The sequence below is a fragment of the Indicator indicator genome, chromosome 3, assembly GCF_027791375.1.
Source record: "Indicator indicator isolate 239-I01 chromosome 3, UM_Iind_1.1, whole genome shotgun sequence".
NCBI classification, from domain to species: Eukaryota; Metazoa; Chordata; class Aves; order Piciformes; family Indicatoridae; genus Indicator; species Indicator indicator.
In genome coordinates, this window is record NC_072012.1 from 50,337,075 (window position 1) to 50,364,332 (window position 27,258).

A 27,258-nucleotide genomic window follows, 5' to 3' on the forward strand; every position below is an offset into this window, starting at 1 on the left:
GCAATACCTAAATACATTATTTTCATAAGGGGAACTGGAAATTCAGAATCACAGAATGTTAGGGGTTGATCCAGAGATCATCCAGTCCAACCCCCTGCCAGAGCAGCAGCACCCAGGGGATTCCACACAGGAATGCAGCCAGGTGGGGTTGGAAAGTCTTCAGAGAAGGAGACTCCACAACCTCTCTGGGCAGCCTGCTCCAGGCCTCTGTCACCCTCACTGCAGAGAAGTTTCTCCTTATGTTGAGCTGAAACAGTTCAAGTTTGTCTCCACTGGTCCTTGCCTTATTCAGGATCATTCAGGACAGGTTGGCTTGTAGAGCCATCTTTTTACCCACAAGAAAGCTGCCTCTGCAGGCTTGGCCATTCATGTGCTTCATGGAGATGCTTGAGCAGAAGGTGGTCTTGCTTCTTGAAATAAGAGGGAGAGAAAAATGAGATTTGCAGAGCTGAGTGAAAAAGGCATAGGTCCTCCCTTGGGTCAGCCTGCCTTGATCCTCTGGATAAAGAAAGCAGTATCATGATCAGCTGGAAGGAAGGTCAGCTTTCCTAGACATAAATCCTAGTAAGGAATTAAAAGTTCAGTGACCCTTACATCAGTAGTAGAGAGTTAACTGAAGCATTAACTAAGTTATCAACCTTTCAGTGAGCAGTGACCAAGCTTCAGATTGCTGATTGTGTTCATACCTCCCTAGTGACAGGCTAAATAGAAACCTGAGGTCTTCCCACTGCTGCACACTTCTCTTCCTCTCTGCTGGGCCAGTGCTGACATGTGATGACAGTGTCTGTTGTAGAGGGCAGGCCAAAGAAAAAGGGTTGAGGCTACTGCAGGGTATTTAGGCAACCCCAGGTGGATTGAGTACCAGCCTGCCTGTGTCTGTCATTTACGGGACAATTTAGGGTAGCTGTCTCATGCTTTCCATCAGCTGGCAGGCAGCTTAAGGCTGGAATGTGTCCAGAGAAGGGCCACAAGGATGAGCAGAGGGCTGCAGCTGCTCTGCTGTGAGAACAGACTGAGAGAGTTGGGGTTGTTCAATCTGGAGAAGAGAAGGCTCTGAGGAGACCTTCTTGTGGCCTTCCTGTATCTGAAGGGGGCTACAGAAAAGCTGGGGAGGGACTTTTGAGGGTGTCAGGGAGTGATAGGACTGGGGGGAATGGAGCAAAACTAGAAATAGTTAGATTCAGATTGGATATGAGGAAGAAATTCTTCCCCATGAGGGTGATGAGACACTGGCAGAGGTTACCCAGGGAGGTGGTGGAAGCCTCATCCCTGGAGGTTTTTGCAGCCAGGCTGGATGTGGCTGTGAGCAACCTGCTGTAGTGTGAGGTGTCCCTGCCCATGGCAGGGGGGCTGGAACTGGGTGAGGCTTTAGGTCCCTTCCAACCCTGCCAATTCTGTGATTCTATAAAGTGTAAAAGTGAAGACAGAGAGCAGGGCTGAAGGACTGCCTCCCAGTGCAGAAGAGGCCCAGAGGCAGTGCTGTTCTGCTGATGGGCAATGCTGCACTCACTGCATTGCAATTCTTGTCATGTCTGCACCAGAGTGGCTGAGGGGGAACCAGCAGATGTAGTGGGTGTTCAGTGAGTCCTTGACAAGTATGAGTACCTCATACAAAGGAGCCTTTGACTGACAGGTAAGTGCCATGGATCAAAATCCTTTAATATAGTGAAAGACAAGGGGATTAAATGGGAAGTTTTAATAAAGATGAGGGGACAGCTGCAGTGAATGTAGGGCAGGTGATGAAGTGATCCTCTCCTGAGCATGTAGGAACTGCATAACCTGCAGAACAACAATTGGATGTGACATGAGAGCTCATTCTTTGTTAGCTCATACAGTGGAGGCAGGACTGTGAACCAGGCAACAACCAGCCCCCAGCAAAAGCCCAGCACTGCAGTTCTGCTGCTGCTTTGGGACTGTCCATGCTCCACACACCCCTGCTCAAACCACACTGCCCAGGGTGGTCGTGGGGTCTCCCTCTCTGGAGATATTCAAAACCTGCCTGGCTGTGTTCCTGTGTGATCTGCTCTAGGTGCTCCTGCTCTGGCAGGGGGATTGGACTGGATGAGCTTTCCAGGTCCCTTCCAGCCCCTAACATTCTGTGATTCAGCACTGTGGGAAGCTGCAGCATTGGGCTGGAGTGCCAATGCTGCCAGCTCTGTGGCACGGAAATGGTATAAGGAGTCTGATGGGGCAGAGGAGGACTCTATGAATCCCTTTTCCAATCCGTACTTGGTTACAGTGTGGAGAAAGAGGATACCTGAGAAGAAGGCAGACTGCAGAGATTACATATGAAGGATTGTGAACATTAACTCCAGAGAAAGGTTTTACAGTTCTGGAGGAAATGCATGCCATGAGATCAGGGCCTGTGGCTGTTGCATGGGGGATACCTTACAGCTAAATACAAGGCAGTGCAAATTGGAAGGAACTCTTCACACTCCTCACACTGTTAGTTTTGAATTAGCCATAATCACTCAAGGCAAATATTGGATGTCAGAGACAGATTAGGAAGTAGTCTGCCAGGCTCCTGCTTTGTCATTGCTCCACATCTGTAGAAGGGGAAGTAGGCAGAGGAACACTGCAGAGGAAAAGGGAAAAAAATCCCCAAAGATGAATGCATGGATGCATTGAGAGGCTTAGTTTCACTTAGGTTAGGTTGTTTGCTCTAAGGTGAGATTCTTCATAGAATCATAGAGTGCACCAGGCCAGAAGGGACCTCCAAAGCTCATCCAGTCCAACACCCCTGCAGTCAGCAGGGACATCCCCAACTAGATCAGGCTGCCCAGAGCCCTGTCCAGCCTCACCTTGAATATCTCCAGGGATAAGACCTCAACCACCTCCCTGCTGCATGAATTTGTTGTTCCAAACACAGCTGCCCATGTAAGCAGCTGTCTAAGCAACAGATCTGTTTTAACTGGTTCCACATGCTTCTAAGCATCTGTGTAGCTGCCCAGTCTTCACTTTGTCAAATGCCAGGTACTGGTGCTGTGTAAATCCATGTTAAAGACTGAGTGGAGCCTGCAGTCTGCTAATAGTCTGACTGAATCTGCAAATCAGACTGAATCAGGATCTTTAGCTAACCAGAATCACAGAATTAACCAGGTTGGAAAAGACCGCAGAGGTCATCCAGTCCAACTTATCACCCAACACCATCCAATCAACTAACCCATGGCACTAAGTGCCTCATCCAGGCTGATTTTAAACACTTCCAGGGATGGTGACCCTACCACCTCCCTGGGCAGCACATTCCAATGGCCAATCTCCCTGTCTGGGAAGAATTTCTTCCTCACATCCAGCCCAAACCTCCTCTGGCACAGCTTGAGACTGTGTCCTCTCCTTCTGTCACTGGTTGCCTGGGATAAGGCAGTAAATGGGGAGGTATAACTCTGGAATGGGAACATGGCACATAAGAGATTCAGCTTTCTACTATGATGTGTACAGTGAGTAAGAAATAATCTAATTGCTTCATAAGAAATACAGTTCTTAAATGAATGTAATGCGTGCAACTAACATTAAGAAGTATCATAGAATGGTCTGGGTTGGGAGGGACCTCCAAAGCTCATCCAGTCCAACCCCCTCTGCAGTCAGCAGGGACATCCCCAACGAGATCAGGTTGCTTAGAGCCCTGTCCAGCCTCACCTTGAATATCTCCAGGGATGGGGCCCCAACCACCTCCCTGAGCAACCTGTTCCAGTGTTCTACCACCCTCGTGGTAAAGTAATTCTAAGAAAAAGCATCTAGCTGTCATTTAAAAATAGTTTTAATAGTTTAAAGGCAGCCTCTACCTGCCGTTATTATTTAAAGAACACTTTTCACAGCAATTTTGCCTTCCACAAGGCAAAGATTCTGTTTAGAATCTCGGTGCCTTCAAATGTATTTTGTGTCCCTTTATTCCAATGTATTTTGTGTCTCTTTATTCCAATGTATTTTGTGTCCCTTTATTCCAATGTATTTTGTATCCCTTTATTCCAATGTATTTTATATCCCTTTATTCCAATGTATTTTGTATCCCTTTATTCAAATGTGTTTTGTCTTTCTTTTCTTCACAGTGGTCAACCCATTCCCAGAGTGGAGTACACAGCTGAAGAAATTAAAACCTGGGGGGTGGTGTTTAGGGAACTCAGTAAGCTCTATCCCACCCATGCCTGCCGTGAATATTTAAAGAACTTCCCTCTGCTGACCAAGTACTGTGGATACAGAGAGGATAATGTGCCTCAGCTGGAAGATGTTTCTGTTTTCCTTAAAGGTAAGATTCATATCTGGTTTGTCAATGCTAAGGTTTCATGAAAACACTCCTGCCCAGGGAGGTGGTGGAAGCCTCATCCCTGGAGGTTTTGAAGGCCAGGCTGGATGTGGCTGTGAGCAACCTGCTGTAGTGTGAGGTGTCCCTGCCCATGGCAGGGGGGTTGGAACTGGATGATCCTTGAGGTCCCTTCCAACCCTGACAATTCTGTGATTCTTTTTGTTAGCAGGAAATACAAAGCCCATTGAATAAAAAGACTCCCATCATTGTCAGTGGGCATCACTGAATCACAGGATCACAGGATGTCAGGGGTTGGAAGGGACCCAAACAGATTGAGTCCACCCCCCTGCCAGAGCAGGACCATACAATATAGATCAGGTCATGCAGGAACACATCCAGACAGGACTGGAAAGTCTGCAGAGAAGGAAACTCCACAACCTCTCTGGGCAGCCTGTTCCAGGGTTCTGTCACCCTCACTTGAAAGAGGTTTCTCCCCCTGTTGAGCTGAAATCTTCTCTGTTCAAGTTTGTCTCCATTGCTCCTTGTCCTATCACTGTGCCTGGTCCCCTCCACTTGACCCCCACCCCTCAGCTCTTGAGAGACATTGATCAGATCCCCTCTCAGCCTTCTCTTCTCCACACTAAACAGCCCCAGGGCTCTCAGTCTCTCTTCACAGGGGAGATGCTCAAGTCCCCTAAGCATCCTCTTGCCTCTCCCCTGGACTCTCTCCAGCAGGTCTCTGTCTCTCTTCAACTGGGGAGCCCCAAACTGGACACAGGATTGCAGCTGTGGTCTGAGCAGGGCAGAGCAGAGGGGGAGCAGAACCTCCCCAGCCCTGCTGGCCACACTTTTCTTGCTGCACCCCAGGATCCCATTGGCTCTCTTGGCCACAAGGGCACATTGCTGTCCCATGCAGAACTTGCTGTCCACCAGCACTCCAAGGTCTTTCTCCATGGAGCTGCTTTCCAGCAGGGCAGCCTCTAAGTTGTCCTGGTGCCTGCTGTTATTCCTCCCCAGAGGAGAGAGGCTTTCCTGAGTGCTGGAGATCTCATCAATGTGCTTTTCAGAGTCACTAAGTATGAAATGATTCCCCTCTGAGACTAATCTGACAAAGGAACATTGTGTTAAATATTTAAATGAGGAGCTCAGCTGTGAAAGTCAGTGTTTTGCTTTCACAGACAGTGTTTTGTCTGTAAAAGTAAAGGCAGATTAGATTGAATCCTATTCTCTTCTCTAAGTTCTTAGTATATTTTTACAGAAGTCATCTTCTATTTTAGAAACTTCTTTCCTGTTTGGTACCAGACATAAAAAAAATCAGATACTCTGTGCTTTGGGAGCACCACTTGTGATACCTTATCATCTTTTCTAGGCAGAAAGTATTCAAAACAATCTAAAAATGCCTCAATCTGTTTTCATTAAATATTGACTAGCAATACGAAGTAGTTCTTGCACAGGATCACGGGATGTTAGGGGTTGGAAGGGACCTCTGAAGATCATTGAATCCCCAGCCCCACATAAGTAGTGAAAATTGTATGTAGTGATCTTCAGCCAAGATCCTCTGTATTGTGCTTGTAGTAGAATAATTAACAACAGATCATTACAGGATGATCCCAGGATGTTAGGGGTTGGAAGGGACCTCTGGAGGTCTTCCAGTCCAACCCACCTGCCAGAGCAGGACCAGAGAATCCAGCACAGGGCACACAGGAACACATCCAGACAGGGCTGGAAAGGCTCCAGAGAAGGAGACTCCACAACCTCTCTGGGCAGCCTGTTTCAGTGCTCTGTCACCCTCTCAGTGAAGAAGTTCCTCCTCATGTTGAGGTGGAACCTCCTGTGCTGGAGTTTTCATCCATTGCCCCTTGTCCTATCGCAGGGCACAAGTGAGCAGAGGCTGTCCCTGTCCCTTCCTTCCTGACCCCCAGCCCTCAGCTATTGAGAGACATTGATCAGATCCCTCTCAGTCTTCTCCTCTCCACACTAAACAGCCCCAGGGCTCTCAGCCTCTCCTCCCCAGGCAGTGCTCCAGTCCCTTCAGCATCCTTGGAGCCCTCTGCTGGACTCTCTCCAGCAGATCCCTGTCCCTCTTAAACTGGGGAGCCCAGACCTGGATGCAATATTCCAGGTGTGGCCTGACTAGGGCAGAGTAGCGAGTGAGGAGAGCCTCCCTGGATCTGCTGGATAGTCTTCTTACTGCACCTGTCCTCAGACACTGCTACAGTGACCTGTGTAACAGGTTCAGCCTGGAGAAGAGGAGGCTCAGGGGAGACCTACAACTACCTGCAGGGAGGTTGTAGCCAGGTGGGGGTTGGTCTCTTCTCCCAGGCAACCAGCAGCAGAAGGAGGGGACACAGTCTCAAGCTGTGCTGGGGGAGGTCTAGGCTGGATGTTAGGAGGAAGTTCTTCCCAGAGAGGGTGATTGCACATTGGAATGTGCTGCCCAGGGAGGGGGTGGAGTCGCCATTGCTGGAGGCGTTCAAGAGGAGACTGGATGAGACACTTGGTGCCATGGTCTGGTTGATTGCTTAGGGCTGGGTGATAGGTTGGACTGGATGACCTTGGAGGTCTCTTCCAACCTGGTTGATTCTATGATTCTATGATCTTCTGTTCTCTCCTTCCCTTCAGAAAGGTCTGGCTTCACAGTGAGACCAGTTGCTGGGTACCTGTCCCCACGGGATTTCCTGGCTGGCTTAGCCTACAGAGTCTTTCACTGCACTCAGTACGTCCGGCACGGCTCAGACCCTCTCTACACACCAGAACCGTAAGTTGCTGCCTTTGCTTTAGTGCTGACAAAGGTCTTCCTCCAACACAGGAAGGACATGGACCTGATGGGGAGGGTCCAGAGGAGGGCCACAGAAATGCTCAGGGGGTTGGAGCAGCTCTGCTATGGGGACAGGCTGAGGGAGCTGGGGGTGTTCAGCCTGGAGAAGAGGAGGCTCCAGGGAGACCTAATAGCAGCCTGCCAGTACCTGAATGGGGTTACAGGAAGGCTGGAGAGAGACTGTTTGCAAAGGCCTGCAGGGACAGGACCAGGGGCAATGGCTTCAAACTAGAGAAGAGCAGAGTTAGATTGGAGATCAGGAAGAAGTTCTGCACTATGAGGGTGGTGGAACACTGGAACAGGTTGCCCAGGGAGGTGGTTGAGGCTCCATCCCTGGAGATATTCAAGGTGAGGCTGGCCAGGGCTCTGGGCAACCTGATCTAGTTGGGGATGTCCCTGCTGAGTGCAGGAAGGTTGGACTGGATGAGCTTTGGAGGTCCCTTCTGTCCCAGACTCTTCTATGATTCTATGATGATTCCATGATTCTTAAGAGAGACCTAGCAGATTTTATCCAGATTGAAAAGAAGAGCTTTCCTTCAAAGGCAAAAAATCTGCTTACACTGATGATGGCAAAACCTTTCACACTGGTGAGCCGACACTTCATTCAAAGGCTTCTTTTGGGCTTCCATAACTGAGTTACTTATATGGTGGGTCAAACAAATTCTGTTTGGATTCTGTCTCAGAGGGAGATGGAGTTTTCAGCTAAACGTTGTGCAAAAGAGTCTACAGTTTTATTTTCTGTTGGACAACTAAGGAAAGAAGTTGGGGAAGAAAGGCACAAAAAAAAGATTCTAGTTTGCTCTTGTGTCCCCATCTGTCTCTATGGGCCAGACTCCATAGCTGAATCCTAGAATCATAGAACTGTCAGAGCTGAAAGGGACCTAAAGGATCCTCCAGTTCCATGGGCAGGGACACTTCACACTACAGCAGGTTGCTCAGAGCCACATCCAGCCTGACCTTAAAAACCTCGAGGGATGAGGCTTCTACCAGCTCTCTGGGCTACCTGTGCCAGTGTCTCACCACCCTCATGGGGAAGAATTTCTTCCTGACATCCAATCTGAATCTGCCCATTTCTAGTTTTTCTCCACTAATATCATTTCTGTCCCTAACACAATGCAAACAAGTCCTGGGGCAGTGTTGTCTCAGCCACAGAGGCTGTTAGATGTGAAGCTCCTCTAGGGGACATGGCAGAAATAAGACACTTTCATTATGACTTTCATGGGACAGTGCTGCAGCTTTTCCAAAGCAGAGGAATGCCAGTTTGGATGAAATATTTTGGCATTTGGTCTCTTGATGAAAAGTGGGGGGAAATGAAAAGATGGAAGTGATTGTAGTTCTTGTCTTGTACTGTATTGTGTGCTGTGCTCTGGGCAGTAATAACAGCACCATGCCAGCTAGATACTATGAAGCAGTTTTACCAGAGGCATCTGCTGATCTTATAAGCACAGCAATGACATTTTCACAGTGAATCAATCATCAGGTGGTTAGTGTGCAGTTGTAGCTCTTGTGTCCTCTGCTTGAGCTGCTGGAGTGTATTTTATTGCTGCCAAAATGTACACAGAGGGTTCATAGGTATATATTCAACTCTGGTCCTGTCAATGTTTGCACCCATGCCTAACTCTGGTTTCATGACTGGGAAGGGCCGCAAGGATGAGCAGAGGGCTGGAGCTCCTCTCCTATGGGGACAGACTGAGAGAGTTGGGGTTGTTCAGTCTGGAGATGAGAAGGTTCTGAGGAGACCTTCTTGTGGCCTTCCAACATCTGAAGTAGGCTACAGGAAAGCTGGAGAGGGACTTTTTAGGGTGTCAGGGAGTGATAGGACTGGGGGGAATGGATCCAAGCTAGAGGAGGGGAGATTGAGATTAGACATTAGGAAGAAGTTGTTCCCCATGAGGGTGGTGAGAGACTGGCACAGGTTGCCCAGGGAGGTGGTGGAAGCCTCATCCCTGGAGGTTTTTGCAGCCAGGCTGGATGTGGCTGTGAGCAACCTACTGTAGTGTGAGGTGTCCCTGCCCATGGCAGGCGGGCTGGAACTGGCTGATCCTTGAGGTCCCTTCCAACCCTGACAATTCTGTGATTCTGTGACTGCCAAAGCCATGGAGTAGTGTTTTTTGACACGAAAGGATGAATGGCAGCATGTGTGAAGCTGTGTCTAAAAATGCTCTGTCATGACTCTGGCAGGAGGCACCAGATGGTGCTGTTATACACTCATCTGCTTAGCTCTTTTCCTCAGCATGGGAACTGGGAAAAGGGTTTGCTGAAATGCTAAGAAGCTGGTTTGGTGTGTGTGTTGTTTTCTTTCGGAAAGAGGTGATAAAAAAGGGGGTTGGAAGAGACCTCCAAGCTCATCCAGTCCAGCCCTTGACCCAGCACTGAAGGCCCAACACCAAACCATGTCCCTGAGCACCAGCTCCACACACTGCTTGCACACCTCCAGGGATGGTGACTGCAGCACTGCCCTGGGCAGAACATTCCAATGTCTGAGAACCCTTCCAGGGAAGAAATATTTCCTAGCATCCAGCCTGAACCTGCCCTGGTGCAGCATTTCCTCTGGTCCTGTCCCTTGCCACCAAGGAGCAGAGGCTGCCCCCTCCTGGCTCCAACCTCCTTTCAGGAAGCTGCAGAGAGCAATGAGGTCTCCCTCAGCCTCCTCTTCTCCAGCCTGGACACCCCCAGCTCCCTCAGCCCCTCCTGGCAGCATTGGTGCTCCAGGCCCTTCTCCAGCCTCATTGTGCTTCTCTGAACATGCTCCAGAACCAAAATGTCCCTCTTGTAGTGTTAAATCATGAAAGAAAAGCTTATATATGTGATGCTGGACCTATTCTGGTCTGTCTGAAAGTACGTGTAGATATTTTAAAAATCAATTTACTTAGGAAGTAACAAGTTCTGCACCAATTATTTCCCCTCCTGCTGGAAGCCAGTGTCTCAGGTAGGAGTGGCTGAGGGAACTGAGGTTGTTTAGTCTGGAGAAAAGGAGGCTGAAGGGAGACCTTGCCACTGTCTACAGCTACCTGAAGGAAAGTTGTATTAAGGTGGGTGTTGGTCTCTTCTCCCAAGTAACAAGTGATAGGATGAGAGGAAATGTCCTCAGGTTGCACCAAGGGAGGTTGAGATTGGATATCAGAAAAACTTCTTCAATGAAGGAATTATGAAATACCGCAATAGGCCGCCTCAGGGGGTGGTGGAATCTGCATCCCTGGAGATGTCAAAAAACACCACAGAGATGTGGTGTTGAAGGGCATGGCTTAGCACAGGACTTGGCAGAGCCAGATAATGGTTGGTCTCAGTGATCTTAAAGGTCTTTCCTAACCAAAATGATTCTACAGTTCTGTCTGCCAGTGTTCAGCAGAAGAATGATGACATCTATTAACTCAATATCAACTAGAAGAACATTCTCATCTGTTGATAGAGGCTTTGGTCCAACAAGACCAAAGGAATGGCCATCTTCCAGGACACAGATATCTATCAATAGCTGAGGGCTGGGGGTCAAGTGGAGGGGGCCAGGCTCTTTTGGGTGGTGCACAGCAATAAGCCAAGGACCAATGGAGACAAACTTGAACAGAGAAGGTTTCAGCTCAACATAAGGAGAAACTTCTTTAGAGTGAAGGTGCCAGAGGCCTGGAGCAGGCTGTCCAGAGAGGTTGTGGAGTCTCCTTCTCTGGAGACTTTCCAACCCCACCTGGCTGCATTCCTGTGTGGAGTCCCCTGGGTGCTGCTGCTCTGGCAGGGGGTTGGACTGGATGATCTCTGGAGGTCCCTTCCAACCTCTAATGTTCTGTGATACTCTCTGCTTTGCCTGATGCTCTCTGGATCATTGATTTGTATATTTCAGACCCCTGTAGTTTCCAGGGTATTGTTTACAATCAGATTTATGCAGTGTATAGTAGCTGGTCCTCAGTAGCAAGGGCAACTACTCCTCTGATAACCTCCTTGGTCATGGTGTTGGAAAGGTCACTGTGTAGTTATAGTAGTTCATTTAGAGTTAAGATTTTTATCCCTTGCTTGGGCTGAAAAAAATCCAAGTTATGCTCTTAACACCTCTCAATGTGATTTAACAGAGGAATTAGGTTACAGTTTCCTAATGATATGACTCTCTTCTTGCTGATCTCCATGTTCACATAAATTAAATAACGTGTACTCCTTATCAGGAGCTCCATAGGAAGAGTTTGGAAGCCTCTTTTTAAATTGTGTTTAATTCTCCTCATAAGACAGAGCACATAGTAAGTGTTATCAGAAATGTAGAATGAAATCCTGGCTTTAAAAAAAAAAAAATCAATGGCAAAGCTAAATTGACTTGAGTGGGGACAGCTCTTCATCCTCTGCAGTAGCTGCAATGCCCTGAGATCTGCTGCTTGATATATGAGGCCATAATGAGGTTTGCTGCAGGTCCCTGGCTTGGTGAATATTGCATTTCAATGATATAAACCTGGTGAAAAGAGTCCCTTTGACTTCAGTGGGCTTTCCATCAGATTTAGCAGCCAGGCTGGAGAGCTGGATACAAATCAGAGAGTTCATTTGGTCTGATCTGTATCACTGCTAGATGCATTTTCAAACATTGCTTCCTGCCTTTCATTATGCTTCTACCACGTTCACAGAGCTATATAGATTTCCTCTGTTCTGCTAACTAATTTACTCCAAGAAAAATCTTTTGCTGTGAAAAGTGCATTACAGAAATCTTATTTTCTCTGAGCAATGTGTGTGAATAAATTAAAGGAACTTAATTATTTTCTGAATAAAAACAGCACAAAAGAATCAAGCCTTGGTAGTTAAGTGAAGAATTATATTGTTTAGACTATCTATAAAGGGCCAGACTGGCAGAGACTCCACTGACAATCCCAAATTCTGGTTCATGGTTCTGCCTGGAAGTGTTTTTGGTTTATTTTATTGTGGTTTTGTGGGTTTTTTTTCTTCTTTTTTTTTTTTGTTCATGTGCTTTTTGTTTCACGCTTCCCCTCTTTATAACTTTGTGTTCAGAATGCTTCTTTGCATAGTTTTAAGGGAAGAATTTACATGTTAAAGGCAGGAGGAGAAATAACTTCTGCCTCCCCATCTTGCTCTCCTTGCTAGGAAGGGCAAGTTAATGGAGCTAGGCTTTGTCTGCAAGGGTGGAAGTGACACAGAGAGCCTGTGTCGCAGTGCAGAGCTGGAAATAACTTGGCTTTGCTTAGTTGTTTCTGGCACTTGTGGCTTCAGCACAAGAGGACAGAGACCTAGGTGCTCACACAGGTACCACTAGTAGTGCAGAAGCCTGCCTGGAGGCAAGCATGCTTACCTGAAGCCAGGAGCTTGGAGCCAATCCTGCTCGATTGCTCTTGTTGCTTTGGTTTTTATTGGAGCTAGCAATGCTTGGATCAGGTTGCACAGGAACATGTCCTGGCAGGTTTTAAAAGTCTTCACAGCCTCTCTGGTCATCCTCTTCTAGTGGTCTGCCACCTTCAAAGTAAAGAATTTTTCCTTAAGTTCAAGTGAAACCTCCTGTGTTCTAGTTCATACCTGTTACCCTTTGTCCTATTGCAGGGAACCACTGAGAAGAGCCCAGCCCCATCCTCATCACCTTCACCCTTTGGATATTTCTCTGCATTTGTAAGATTCCCCTCTCAGTCTTCTCTTTTCCAGGCTAAAGAGCCCCAGGTATCTCAGCCTCTCCTCCTAAGAGAGATCATCCAGTCCCCTACTCATCCTTGTGACCTTCTGTGGACTCTCTCCAGTAGTTCCCTGTCCCTCTTGAACTGGGGAGCCCACAGCTGGACACAGTACTCCAGGTGTGGCCTGACCAGGGCAGACCTGCTGGCTACATTCTTCTTAGTGCACCCCAGAGTGCCATTGACCTTCTTGGCCATGAGGACACATTGCTGGCTGATGGTGAACTTGTCCACCAGTGTTCCCAGGTCTGTGTCCACAGAGCTGCTTTCCAGCAGGCAAACCCCTAACCTGTACAGGTGCATGAGGCTATTCCTCCTCACGTACCCTTGTTGCCTTGTTGAACTTCATGAGGTTCACCTCTGCCCAGCTCTCAGCCTGGCCAGGTCTCACTGGATGGCAGCACAGCCTCTGGGGTGTCAGCCACTCCCCACATCAGCAAACCTGCTCAGGGTACCCTCTGTTCCCTCATCCAGGTGCTGGATGGATCTGCTGTACAAGACTGGACCCAGCACTGACCCCTGGGGATCACCACTAGCCACAGGCCTCAACTAGACCCTGCAGAGCTGCTCACAACCCTCTGTGCTCTGTCATTCAGCCACTTCTCAACCCACCTCCCTGCCCACTCCTCTGAGCTTACCTGTGAGGATGTTAGTGGAGACAGTGTCAAAGCCTTGCTGAAGTCGAGGCAGACAACATCCACTGCTCCCCACTCCTCTGCCCAGCTGGCACACCATGGCAGAAGGCTCTCACATTGGTCAAGCATGATTTCCACCTTGTGAATCTGTGCTGACTCCTGATAATCCTTTTCTCTATGTGCTTAGAGATGACCTCTAGATTGAGCTGTTCCATTCACCTTGGCAGGGCTGGAGGTGAGGCTGACTGGCCTGTGGTTTCCTGGGTTCTTGCCCTTTTTGAAGATTGGATGGACTTTGGCTTTCCTCCAGTTCTCAGGCACCTCCCCTGTTCTCCATGACCTTGCAAAAATGATGGAGAGTGGCTCAGCAGTAACCCTAGTCTGTTCCTTCATACACTGGGGGCACATCCCAGCAGGGCCTGTGGATTGGTGGGTGTCCAGCTCTGACCCACTCCTTGACTGAGGGAGGCTTCCTCCAGGCTTCCTCTCTTGTCTTCAGGGACTGAGGGCCAGCCTTAGCTGTAAAGACTGAAGCAGAGAAGGCATTCAGCACACTGTCAGGCACTGAGAGTATTGCCCTACCTGCCCTGCATCAGGAGGAAACACACATGCCTAGGAAGGAAGGAAATGAGATTTGTTAATGACTTTGTACTGTTGAATGAATTTCTTTGATATGAAATTGGCTCCAACTTGTCCTGCACCATTTCAGAAAAGGCCTTGGGGGTGCTGGGGGATGAGAAGCTCAACATGAGCCAGCAGTGAGCACTTGCAGCCCAGAGAGCCAAGCAGAGCCTGGGCTGCAGCAAGAGAAGTGTGGCCAGCAGGGCCAGGGAGGGGATTCTCCCCCTCTGCTCCACTCTGCTGAGACCACACCTGGAGCTCTGTGTCCAGTTCTGGAGCCCCTGTTACAGGAAAGATCTGAAGATGCTGGAAGGTGTCCAGAGAAGGGCCCCTGGGATGATCAGAGAGCTGGAGCTCCTCTGCTGTGAGGACAGACTGAGAGTTGTGCAGTTGGGGTTGTGCAGTCCGGAGAAGAGAAGGCTCCCAGGAGACCTTCTTGTGGCCTTCCAGTATCTGAAGGGGGCTACAGGAAAGCTGGGGAGGGACTTTTTAGGGTGTCAGGAAGTGATAGGACTGGGGGGAATGGAGCAAAACTAGAAGTGGGGAGATTCAGATTGGATGTTAGGAAGAAGTTCTTCCCCATGAGGGTGGTGAGACACTGGCACAGGTTGCCCAGGGAGGTGGTGGAAGCCTCATCCCTGGAGGTTTTTGCAGCCAGGCTGGATGTGGCTGTGAGCAACCTGCTGTAGTGTGAGGTGTCCCTGCCCATGGCAGGGGGTTTGGAACTGGCTGAGCCTTGAGGTCCTTTGCAGCCCTGACAATTCTATGATTCTGTGGCTCACCAAAAAGTGTTGATGTTGCTGAGCATCTGTCAGTGAGGCTGTCAGGGCTGAGAGAGAGACTTGGATGTAACCCTCCACTGGGGCTGTATTTGATCAGCTTTTGGTCAGGCAAATGAGGAATGCCAAAAATGCTAACCTTCATTTGCATGCCTTCAGAAACTGCTAGCTGCTGTGATCTACCTAGACACAGTTGGTGCAGGCTTCTGGGTGCAGAGTACTGAGTAAGAAGACTTGAAATTACCCAGAGTGTTGTTTTTCTCCTCATGATTTATCTGAAGTGCCAGGTTCTGTGTCTTTTCAAACAAAAATAGTATAAAAGACAAATTGGATGATTTTGGATAGAAGGCAGAAAACTCGATGTTTTCTCCTTGCCTTTCAAACATTTGTTTACAGCTTAGGAAAAGGAAAAAAAAAGGGGAAAAAAGAGAGAGAAATGTCTTTGAAGAGACAAAAGCAAAGGAAATGTCAGATTCGATTTTTAAAGTGAACTTTACTACCAAGTCCATTATTTTCCCTCAGCAAATGCACCAAAACTTCCAGAATTGTTTGAGAGCTTTTGTGGCTGCTGCATGTGCACTTCTGTTAGGCTGCTGGGCAGCTCTCTGAACACTTAGCTCTGCACTTTGTCCTGACTAGCTGTGCACTTACAGGTGTGGACATCACTTTTCTTGGAACAGGTTTGAGTTCCTCTGCTTTTGCTGAAATCTGCTTGGTGAAAAGTGGACTGTGTCCCAGGGTGCCCAGGAATTGTGTTAGGAGCTCAGCACTAAATGAGAAATTGTCACACTCTCAGAATGTTAGGGGCTGGAAGGGACCTCCAAAGCTCATCCAGGCCAACCCCCCTGCCAGAGCAGGAGCACCCAGAGCAGATCACATGGGAACACAGACAGACAGGTTTGGAATACCTTCACAGAACAACCTCTCTGGCAGCCTGCTCCAGGGCTCTGTGACCCTCGCAGTGAAAAAGTTTCTCCTTATGTTCACATGGAACCTCCTCTGCTCCAGCTTGCCCCCATTGCCCCTTGTCCTGTCATTGGACTTCACTGAGCAGAGCCTGGCTCTGTCCTCCTGACTCTCACCCTTCACATCTTCATAAACATGAGTGAGGGCAGCCTTCAGGCTCCTCTGCTCCAAGCTCCAGAGCCCTCAGCTCCCTCAGCCTGTCCTCACAAGGGAGATGTTCCACTGCCTGCAGCAGCTTGGTGGCTCTGTGTTGTAAATATTGCCCTGAATTTCTAGTGGCAAGTGGCAAAATGTGTGGTTGTGGAGCTGTACTGGGGTATGGAAAACAGCCAGGGGGAGTGTGTTGGATTGCCAGCCTGATTTTGTGTGGAGAGAAATGCTGGAGCCTGCACTTGTGGGACATGTGGCTTTCCTTTGGGCAGTTCAGGCATTCTGGTACTGAGCCTGAAAGACAGCAGTGATCAGGCCCTTCCACTCAGTCTGGAAATGATGTGGAAATCACAGAGCAGGAGAGCTTGTGTCACTTAACAGAAGCAAAGATGTCTGTCCCTACAGATCCATGCACAGGGAAAAACTCTGCACAGTAGAAAACATGTTTTATGGTGAGACTTTTCAAAGCAGAGGTGAGACTCTCTACAAGCACCTGAAGGGAGGTTGTAAACAGGTGGGGTTGGTCTCTTCTCACAGGCAACCAGCAACAGGACAAGAGGACACAGTCTCAAGCTATGCATAGCCTGAGGCTCAAAGTGGGGAGAAATTTCTTCCCAGAAAGAGTAATTTGCCATTGGGATGTGCTGTCCGGGGGGGGGGGGGGGTGGAGTCACAATCCCTGGAGGTGTTAAAAAAGAGATTGGATGTGGCACTTGGAGCCAGGGTTTAGTTGTCAGGAGGTGTTAGGTAATCGGTAAAGGTTGGACTTGATGATCTCTGAGGTCTTTTCCAACCTGGCTGATTCTGTGATTCTATGACCCCTGTGAAATGACTTCAATTAATTATGGCAAGATGATGGCATAGATTTCTGTCATTACTCTTGTTTATTTTTCCTCTTTGTTTCATTCCCTTAGGGACACATGCCATGAACTCTTGGGACACGTGCCCCTGCTTGCTGATCCCAAGTTTGCACAGTTTTCACAGGAGATAGGACTTGCTTCCCTGGGAGCATCTGATGAAGACGTTCAGAAATTAGCCACTGTGAGTCAGCCTCTTTTTTGTGGCATGCTCTCCCACCTGTCCTCCTCTTTGCCTGAGGAAGGGATGTGCTTTGTCTCCTTGGAGCTGACTGCATTCTTAGGTGGCAAATGACTGTGATGTGACAATCACAGAGCTTTTGGTATTTTCCAGTTGTTGAAATTATGCCCCCCCCGGCCCAACATAAAACTTGCAGACCAGCTCAGCTGGAAAGCAAATGAAGCTGCATTTACAAGCAGAACTACAGTCTAGAAATGTGGAATGCAATGAATATGAACAAAATATACAATATTTACATATATTTACAGTGTAGGAACAACACAAGAACCCTCCTGGACAAAACCAGGGGGTTACCAACAGCTTCCCCCTCCCTGCTCCCTTCCCCCCTGTACAAGGTAAAAGAAGAGCAGAGAGCAGCTGTTAGCACTTAGTCACAACACAGGAACACAGCCAAGGTCAGCAGAAGCAACCAACTAGAGCAGAGAAGCCCAAAAGAGAAAGAGTTAGTGTACACACCTAACTTGATGTTGGTAATCAGACCAAGGGGAATGTTTAGACCCTAGCATTATTTTCCCTTTTACATCCAAGAGTGGTTTATTTACATTCTCTCACTTTCAGTTCAAGATCTGTGGAAAATTTTCTAGGCACAGCCTAAAACTACCACAAAGAGCAAAGCTGAACAGCCTGCTCTTCAGGTAGTCACTTTTACTTTTTACATGCAATAACCACCAGTTTTGAGGGCTAGCTGAGATCACAGATCCCAGGATGTTAGGGGTTGGAAGGGACCTCTGGAGGTCTTCCAGTCCAAACCCCCTGCCAGAGCAGGACCAGAGAATCCAGCACAGGTCACACAGGAACACATCCAGACAGGGCTGGAAAGGCTCCAGAGAAGGAGACTCCACAACCTCTCTGGGCAGCCTGTTCCAAGGCTCTGGGACCCTCACAGAGATGGAGTTTATATACTTGAAGGTGTGAAAACAAGCAAGCAATGTAACTTGGGGAAAATAAACCCAAACCCACCCCCCCATTTTTGTGTGTGCTCTCTGCTCTACACTGTTAACTCCTCCACAGGAGGCCACTTTGGCTCTCTGTGTGGCTGTTTCTGTACTCCCTGCTCTGCTTTTGCAGCCGTTCCCTGTACTGCAGTCTTAGGGATTTTGAGGTGGTGTCACATCCCTGCTACAGCTCCTGCTGCAGAATGTGTAATGACTAAGCCAAAGCTGTGCAGCTGCAGGGCTAGACCCAGGCCAAGTGCCTCAGGCAGTAGGTGTGAGATGAGTTCTGTCTTACATAAACTGAGGCACATGCCAGTCATAGAATCAGAATTGTCAGGGTTGGAAACGACCTCAAGGATCATCCAGTTCCAACCCCCCTGCCATGGGCAGGGACACCTCACACTGCAGCAGGTTGCTCACAGCCACATCCAGCCTGGCTGCAAAAACCTCCAGGGATGAGGCTTCCACCACCTCCCTGGGCAACCTGTGCCAGTCTCTCACCACCCTTATGGGGAACAACTTCTTCCTAAGGTCTAGTCTCAATCTCCCCTCCTCTAGCTTGGATCCATTCCCCCCAGTCCTATCACTCCCTGATACCCTCAAAAGTCCCTCCCCAGCTTTCTTGTAGCCCCCTTCAGATACTGGAAGGCCACAAGAAGGTCTCCTCAGAGCCTTCTCTTCTCCAGACTGCACAACCCCAACTCTCTCAGTCTGTCCTTATAGCAGAGCAGCTCCAGCCCTCTGCTCATCCTCACGGCCCTTCTCTGGATGCCTTCCAGCACCTCCAGATCCTTCTTGCAATAGAGGCTCCAGAACTGGACACAGTGCTCCAGGTGGAGTCTCACCAGGGCAGAACAGAGGGGGAGAATCACCTCCCACCCACAGCCCACAGTGTGTTCACAACATCTGCAAGGGTTTCTGTGTTGAAGGTGTCAGATGCTACTGACCACCCAAGTGGAGCCTTCCTGTATTGCTGTTTCCAAATCACTTGTGTGCAGCAGCCCTTTGCATCATGCTGTGGGTTAGCCACCTTGGCTGTACAGCTGTGTTCAGCTGTTTTAACTTGCTGTGTGGTTCCCCTGTTAAAACTGACGCTGGGAATGATTCCACAAAGGATGTTGCATTACAAAACAACTCCCCTCTTTATATACTGCACCTCATGAAAAATTCTGTGAGAACCAGCAGAAGAATTGCAGAATCACAGAGTTAACCAGGTTGGAAAAGACCTCAGAGATCATCCAGTGCAACCTATCACCCAACACCATCCAATTAACTAAACCACATGCAGGCTGTTTTTAAACACTTCCAGGCAGGGTGACTCCACCAGCAACCTGGGCAGCACATTCCAATGGCAAATCTCTCTGTCTGGGAAGAATTTCTTCCTCACATCCAGCCTAAACCTCCCCTGGTGCAGCTTGATACTGTGTCCTCTTGTTCTGTCTTCAAAGCTTCTCCAGGGCATGTTCCTTGTTTTTTCTAATGGATGTCTGCTGAGTTAAAAATGTTGTTTGGAAGTAGTGTGACCCTTTGCGCATTTGCTAGGGATGGACTTAGTAGAAAGCAGAGGTACCTAGCCAGGACTTGCAGCTTCCAGAGACACTGTCTGTCCCTCTAGGCACTTTGAGGAAGATGGTGTGGCCTGGACTTTCACTCCAAAGTAACCTTAAATGACATGGGCCTGTTACAGAGGACAGTGTTGGAACTGGTCTGTTTGGGGCCAGACATTAATATGAAGTGACCTCTGAATATTCTATAAATGCTTGTACTCCTCCCCCTCCTGACAGAAGTTCCCAGTTATGACTGACTCTGTCATCTGCACAATGAGCTGCTCCTGAATCACAGAGCCAAAAATAAAGGAAGACAGCTGAATCACTTTCCCTTACCACACTGAGGTTTTGATATCTGAGTCAAAGCCCATTTCTCCTCCCGTGCTGGAAATAGCTCTTTCAGGTGGAAGAGGCATTTAGAGAGAGACTTCAGGGTAAGCCAGGTGGTGTTGTTTTTTTGTTGAAGCACAGTGAGGGGCTGGAGCCCCTGGGGAAGGTGCTTGACAATTAGAGACCTTACTTGCCCTAAAATTTGCCATGTAAAGAGTCAACTTGAGAGCAAGTAGAAAGACCATCTCTCAGAATGGAGAGTAAAGAGGCCAAGAAATTAATTCAGCTGGGCACCAAATGTCACCTGAGGTGCCATTAAGTGACTTTTGCAACATTCAGGCCCATTTCCATCCTAGATAAAAAGCAGAGGCACAGCGAGCTGAGAAATGCCAGCCAAGAGCCTTACCAGAGGAAAGCAGTGCAGGTTCCAGTGAGGCAACCTCCAAGTAAAGAGAGAAACAAATGAAGAAGGAGCAGAACATGCATATTAATGAGCTGGAGGCCAGCTGCCCAACCCAGCTTGCCATCAGTGTGACCTATTTCAAAAGACAGTGACAAGAACAGCTGAGCCCTTGCAGGTAGGACAATGGCTTTGGGAAGAGAGGAAAACACCTCTTAGGAGTTCACTCCAGAAAGGGGAGAATCATTGCAAGTGATTTTGTAATCTCCTACTCCATTCTGCTCTCAAAAGCCACTGGGTATTGGCCTTGATAGATCTGCATTTTGTGCCCCAGCAGTCCTGAGCTGCAAAGGAAATGGTGGGCCTGTCCCTGCAGAGCTGACACAGTTGATGTAGAGCAAGCTGGAGCCTGGTCCCTGGGCAGACCTGAAGTGTTTGCTAAATTGCAATTAGTCACATCTGGGCAGCCCCACTGAGAGGAGGATTAAATGGGAGAGCATTGCAGAGACCTTGGTGCTGGCCTGCTGGGGGGAGAAGGACAGCTGCAGGGGAAGAGGGATGAAAAGAAGGATGTGAGCTGCTGTCACCCTCTTTGATTCTGGCAGTCAGGTGGGGATGAGGAGAAAGGAATAATTTCTGCTCCTTTTAAAACTTAATCATTCTTACCAGCAGACTGGAATACTGAAAGAGCCAGAAGACTATCTTGGCAGTGGTTGGGTTTTTTGGTTGATGGTTTTTTTTTGAGAGGTGCCATTTCATTTATAGTGTTACAGGAGAATCAGAAAGAGGAAAGACACAGAAAGAGGCTTGACAGCAGAGCTCAGAGGGTTGTCATCAGTGGTGCAGAGTCACCTTGGAGATCTGTGGCCAGTGGTGTTGCCCAGGGATCAGCACTGGACAGAGTTTTGTTCAGTATCTTTATCAAGGACCTGGCTGAGGGCATTGAGAGTACCCTCAGCAAGTTCCTGATGACACCAAACTGGAGGAGGGGGTGGTGGCTGACACCCCTCAGGCTGTGCTGCCATCCAACCAGAGCTGGGCAGGATGAGAGCTGGCTGCAGGCAAACCTCATGGAGGTCAATAAGGACAAGGGCAGGGTCCTGCATCTGGGGAGGAATAACAGCAGGCACCAGGACAGGTTAGAGGCTGCCCTGCTGGAAAGCAGCTCCATGGAGAAAGACCTTGGAGTGCTGGTGGGCAGCAAGTTCTGCATGGGACAGCAATGTGCCCTTGAGGGCAAGAGAGCCAATGGGATCCTGGGGTGCAGCAAGAAAAGTGTGGCCAGCAGGGCTGGGGAGGTTCTGCTCCCCCTCTGCTCTGCCCTGCTCAGACCACAGCTGCAATCCTGTGTCCAGTTTGGGGCTCCCCAGTTCAAAAGAGACAGAGACCTGCTGGAGAGAGTCCAAGGGAGAGGCAGGAGAATGCTTAGGGGACTTGAGCATCTCCCCTGTGAAGAGAGGCTGAGAGCCCTGGGGCTGTTTAGTGTGGAGAAGAGAAGGCTGAGAGGGATCTGATCAATGTCTGTCAATAGCTGAGGGGTGGGGGTCAAGTGGAGGGGGCCAGGCTCTTTTGGGTGGTGCACAGCAATAAGCCAAGGAGCAATGGAGACAACCTTGAACAGAGAAGGTTTCAGCTGAACATGAGGAGAAACTTCTTTTGAGTGAGGGTGAGAGAGCCCTGGAGCAGGCTGCCCAGAGAGGTTGTGGAGTCTCCTTCTCTGGAGACTTTCCAACCCCACCTGGATGCATTCCTGTGGGGACTCCCCTGGGTGCTGCTGCTCTGGCAGGGGGATTGGACTGGATGATCTCTGGAGATCCCTTCCAACCTCTGATGTACTGTGAGACTGCGATACATACACACAAACCAAAACAGGCTGAGAGCTACATTACTGAAACAACCCAAACTGTTTTCTCATCCCACTTCTTTGCTTAGAGTATGGTGTAATGCAGTTGCTGGTTGAAGAAATCCGGCATTGGCTGTGCATGTCTAGGTGCTAATTATTATTATCCTCATCACCACTAATGGCTTGTGCTGCTCTGACTTGCTCAAAACACTTGTAAGGTGATTTTTTTTTTCCAAGCATGCTTGGTCTTTTTCCTTCCACACAATACAGAAAGAAACGAAGGCTGCCTTTCCTGCTGACCTGTCAAACCATAAGCTGTAGGGACAACTTGACATGAGGTGTTCCAACTAATTTATATATCACTTACAGCACCTTTAATAGCACAGGAGGTAAGAGTTTTGTCAGGAAAATTGTACCAAAAAACACAACCTTGGTTGACATTTCAGCATTCCCCTGTGATCCGTGTACTTGGGAGCCAGAAAGCCTCTCTATTTGTGCAGCTGCAAATTGTAAGCAGGAGTCTGTCACTCTTACTGATGGCAGAAATGCCTCCCAGATCTTGTTGGCTTGTTTGAGTGCAGCTCAGTTTGCCCCTTGGTGATGCAGTGTGTATAGGATGTGTTGGTGTCTGTGAAGTGGGGCTCCTTGACTGGTGGGGCTCAGAAAAGAGGTTAGCAGAGTGTCTTTGTGTGCAGTTTAGCACCAAATCTTTCACAGAGTCACAGAATGTTAGGGGCTGGAAGGGACCTGGAAAACTCATCCAGTCCAACCCCCTGCCAGAGCAGGAGGACCTAGAGCAGATCACACAGGAACACAGCCAGGTGGGTTTTGAATATCTCCAGAGAGGGAGACTCCACAACCCCCCTGGGCAGCCTGTTCCACCCAAGGATTAAGTCATTTGGATGTAGTTTGTAGCACTGTTTTTTTTTCCCCCTTCCCAATAATTTCTTATTGGAAGTTATGTTTAAACTTTCAGGTCTCCAGCACTGTAAAACTGTCACCTTTTGATCTTTCTTGACAATATTTGTTTTGGTGATTTAAGAGCATGGAACAGTAGAAATCAAGCAGAATCACAAAGTCACAGAAACATTCAGGTTGGAAAAGACCCTCAGGGCAAGAGTGGTCAGGGAGGTGGTGGGCAGGGAGGTGGTGGAGTGCCCAAGCCTGGCTGTGTTTGAAGGTGGTTTGGCTGTGGTGCTTGGGGCTGTGGTTTAGGGGTGAGCCTTGTAGAGTAGGGTTGTGGGTTGGCCTTGGTGATCCTGAGGGGCTTTTCCCACCTGAATGTTTCTGTGATTCAGTGATGGTGAAGGTTCTTGCAAAGAAGCTGCTTCCAGCTGCAGCTGTAGTTAGTGAATAAAGGAGCTGCAGCATGCAGAGCTGGGAATGAATCTGATTTAACAACTGCTTGAGTACATTTTGACAGCCTTATGGGAGAGATGCAAAGTGACTCTGGTTTGGATGTGTGTCACTTAGGGAAGATGAACTGATTGCCAGGGGAAAAGCCAGAAGTACAGAGCTGAACTCAGGTGTGATGGGTCCCTGAAGCCAGGCATTGTCCTGCCACATCATGAGACTGAAAATGCTGTGGCTGGTACTGCTCACCAGCAGATGGCCTGGGCTATGTTCCTGGCTTTGACCAGGCAAAGAACCACATGTGGAGGTGTTTGAACATTGCCCAAGTGCAGAACCTGAAACCGACACAAGAAGCAGAAGAGAAAGCTGAGGAAACCCTGAGAATTTCTTAATCAATGAGGGACTGGAGCCCTGCCTGATGAGGAGAGACTGAGAGCCCTGGGGCTGCTTAGTGTGGAGAGGAGAAGACTGAGAGGGATCTGATCAATGTCTCTCAATAGCTGAGGGCTGGGGGTCAGGAAGGAAGGGACAGGGACAGCCTCTGCTCACTTGTGCCCTGGGATAGGACAAGGAGCAATGGATGGAAACTACAGCACAGGAGGTTCCACCTCAACATGAGGAGGAACTTCTTGACTGTGAGGGTCCCAGAGCCCTGGAACAGGCTGCCCAGAGAGGTTGTGGAGTCTCCTTCTGTGGAGCCTTTGCAGCCCTGTCTGGATGTGTTCCTGTGTGCCCTGTGCTGGATTCTGTGCTCCTGCTCTGGCAGGGGGCTTGGAAGATCTGCAGAGGTCCCTTCCAACCCCTAACATCCTGTGGTTACAAAATCATAGAGGTCTTTTTGAATGAGGAGAGAAGGATAACTTTCTGATGGATTGGTAAGGTGTTGCTGGGCTCACTGACTCCTGCTTTAAAAGCAGGTCCTAATTCATGAGCTTCAAGAATTGTCCTAAAGGAATTAGTAACAGGTAATTTTTGTTAAGGGTATTCTTTTGGTGATACTTTCTGATAAAGCAGCTGAAGCACTGCTGTCAAGTCCTCTCTACAGCAGATGTAAGCAAACAGATACATACATCACAGACCAGGACTGAAGGGGAAAACAACTTGTAGATTCTAGGGATCAATATTTAATATTATAGAATCCTGCAGTGTTTCCCTGCAGTGTGTTTCCATGGTCATCACAGCAGAGATTGATGGCACAAGAGCAAAACTCTCAGCAGCCCTCTCTAATTAGGTTTTTAGCTCAGAACTGAATGACTCTGTATTACATAAAAATAAGCTATCAGTCCAGAGAAGTCACTATAGGGAAAACTTGAAGAGTTGAGTTTCTGATACAGGAGCAAATGCTCAATGTTCTCTGCAGGAATCGTGACAGTTTGTTGATGCCTTTGCTCAAGGCTTGGAGAGAGTCTGAATCCATGCTTGGATCTGTAGGAATTGCTGTAGTGGTGAGGCCACATGGCTGGTGCTTGGTGCCCAGGTGCAGCTGTAAATCATTGCTTAAGAGGGATGTAAGAAAGAACAGGATGAGCATATCTGATTCCTGTCAAATGTTTTCCATGTGTCTGACCTCTCAGAAACTCCCCAAACCCTTGAGCTGAATGTGATTACTTTAGATTTGTGCAGAGACAGCTGCTTATCTTTGAAGACATAAATTTTTTAGTACCTGCAGTAACTTTGACAAAGAGCTCCATGACTCAACTGTTCACTGTCTGGCTAACTATGTCCTTCTGTTGCTTTTAACCTGCTTCCTGCCAGCTCTTTGGTGTTTGAAGAGAGCATGATCATACCAACCCTGCACACTTTGTGCCATCATGGCTTTACAGAATTGTTTTGGGTGTTTTTCCTCAGCTCTCTCATTTTCTGGATTGAGCAGCAATAGTTTGTTTAGTTACACATCATGTGGAGGATGCTCTGTAACTTTGAGCATATTCTTCCTTCCCTGAATCCTTTCCACCTTTCCAGTTAGAAGTGGAAAAGAGAGTGAACAAGCAGTTCAAACCCCAATGCAAGCTTTGGTTAAGAGCAGCACTGTGCAGTTCAGCTAGTTTGGGATGTGCTTGGAAGTGGGAGCCTTTTATGTGTCAGCAAGAGTGGACCCAATGTTGTGGAGCTGACATAGGTTGCTGCTTAGGGATGGGAGAAATGAAATGCATGCAGAAGGGAAAAGGATTTAATGAATCCATCTTCAGCAAGCAGCATTTTGCTCAAGGCTACAGGTCCCTTGCACAGTTTCTTATCTTGTACTCAGCGCTGGGGAGGCCATACCTTGAAGTATGGTGTCCAGTTTGGGGCACTTCAATCCAAGAGAGATGTGGAGGTGCTGGGGCCAGGGCAGAGGAGGGCAAGGAAGCTGTGAAGGGCCTGGAGAAGAAATCTGATGAAGAGAGACTGAAGGAGCTGGGGATGGTTAGTGTGAAAGAGAGGAGGCTGAGGGGAGACCTCCTGGCTCTCTACAACTCCCTGAAAGGAGGTTGTGGAGAGGTTGGTGCTGGTCTCTTCTCCCAGGTCATTAGTGATAGAAGAAGAGGCAATGGCCTCAAGCTGCCACTGAGTAGGTTTAGACTGGACAGTAGGAAACCTTTTTTGAGGGCAAGAGTGGTGAGGGACTGGAATGTGGTGGGCAGGGAGGTGGTGGAGTCCCCAAGCCTGGCTGTGTTTGAAGGTGGTTTGGCTGTGGTGCTTGGGGCTGTGGTTTAGGGGTGAGCCTTGTAGAGCAGGGTTGTGGGTTGGCCTTGGTGCTCCTGAGGGGCTTTGCCAACCTGAGTGTTTCTGTGATCAGCAGAAGGTAGGTAGGGGTAATTCTGTGCTGCAAATCTTGTGAGAGGATGGGAGAAGTAATTTAGGTGGAGGAGAAATGGTGTGTCAGGCACTGCAGTGAGAGGGGCTGGCCTGCTGGTGTTGGGGTTGTGGTGGTTTTTCCTTTGTAGAGGGGTGGTATAAAAAGCTGCTTTACAAAATATTTTAAAATGCAAGCATCCTGCATTATCTGGCCTCTGGGCTCAGGTGGTCAACATAGGATGTGTTACACCTGGGAATTGAGTGTTCCTGCTGTGTACTGTGTCAGTCAAAGTTAAGAATGAGAAAGAGGGCTCCCCTGTTGTTATGAGGATGCCTGGTTGGTTAGGTGGCTATAGTGGGCTGAAATTACCTCCCAGCTAATTTGGAGAGCTACCCTCAAAATAAAATTGCCAGCCCAGCTCAGTTTGGGGTGGAAGCAAATGAAGCTCTATTTACAAGCAAACTACAATCTTGAGATATGAAATGCAATGGATATGTACAGAATACACAATAGATGTACAATATAGAGATATTTACAATCTATAAACAACACAGAAACTCCTCAGAGGCCCTCTGGATGGATCCAGGAGACTGTTCACCTCCTCCCCTACTCCCTTCCTCCTTCCTGGTACATCAGTAGTCAAAACAGAGATCCCCTGGCAAGGCCACAGGAGAGAGGGAGAGAGAAAAGCTGCAAGCAGAAGTGACAGGAGAAGAAAAAAAGAGAGAGAGAACTGTTTCTGCCTCTGGTCTCCATTCCCATTAGCAAGCCAATGAATTCCATAGACCTTAGCACTATTTTCCTTTTGCATCCAATGGTCATTGATTTTACTTTCAGCCTTTGCAGTCAGGGACTAGGCTGGAGTTCCCCCTTCAAACTGTAGCAGGCACTGACCTGCTTCTTGAGAGGACCTCAGGTTGCCCTGACAGACAAAATTTTGCACTCATAAATAACTGGAACTAGAGTCATTCTCCAGCAGGCTTGTCTGATTATATGCTTGGGCCCAGCCCTGTGGTGAGGAGGATAGATGCAAGAGAGAACTGAGTTGATTTAATTGGGAGCAGGGAAGAAATTAGAAATTTTGCTATAGAAATCATTTAACTCCTTTCAGACAGGATGCAA

The 27,258-nt window shown here is 48.4% G+C and overlaps 1 protein-coding gene across 1 annotated transcript in view; it reads left to right on the plus strand.

Annotated features, from left to right (window-relative positions):
• The window catches only part of TPH2 (tryptophan hydroxylase 2), a 65,990-nt gene that overhangs the window by 16,753 nt on the left and 21,979 nt on the right, over positions 1 to 27,258 (plus strand). The window contains exons 6-8 of the mRNA XM_054399546.1: positions 4,047 to 4,243; positions 6,863 to 6,998; positions 16,766 to 16,892. Coding sequence (XP_054255521.1) covers positions 4,047 to 4,243; positions 6,863 to 6,998; positions 16,766 to 16,892 — 460 coding nt within the window. The remainder of the gene's footprint in view (positions 1 to 4,046; positions 4,244 to 6,862; positions 6,999 to 16,765; positions 16,893 to 27,258) is intronic.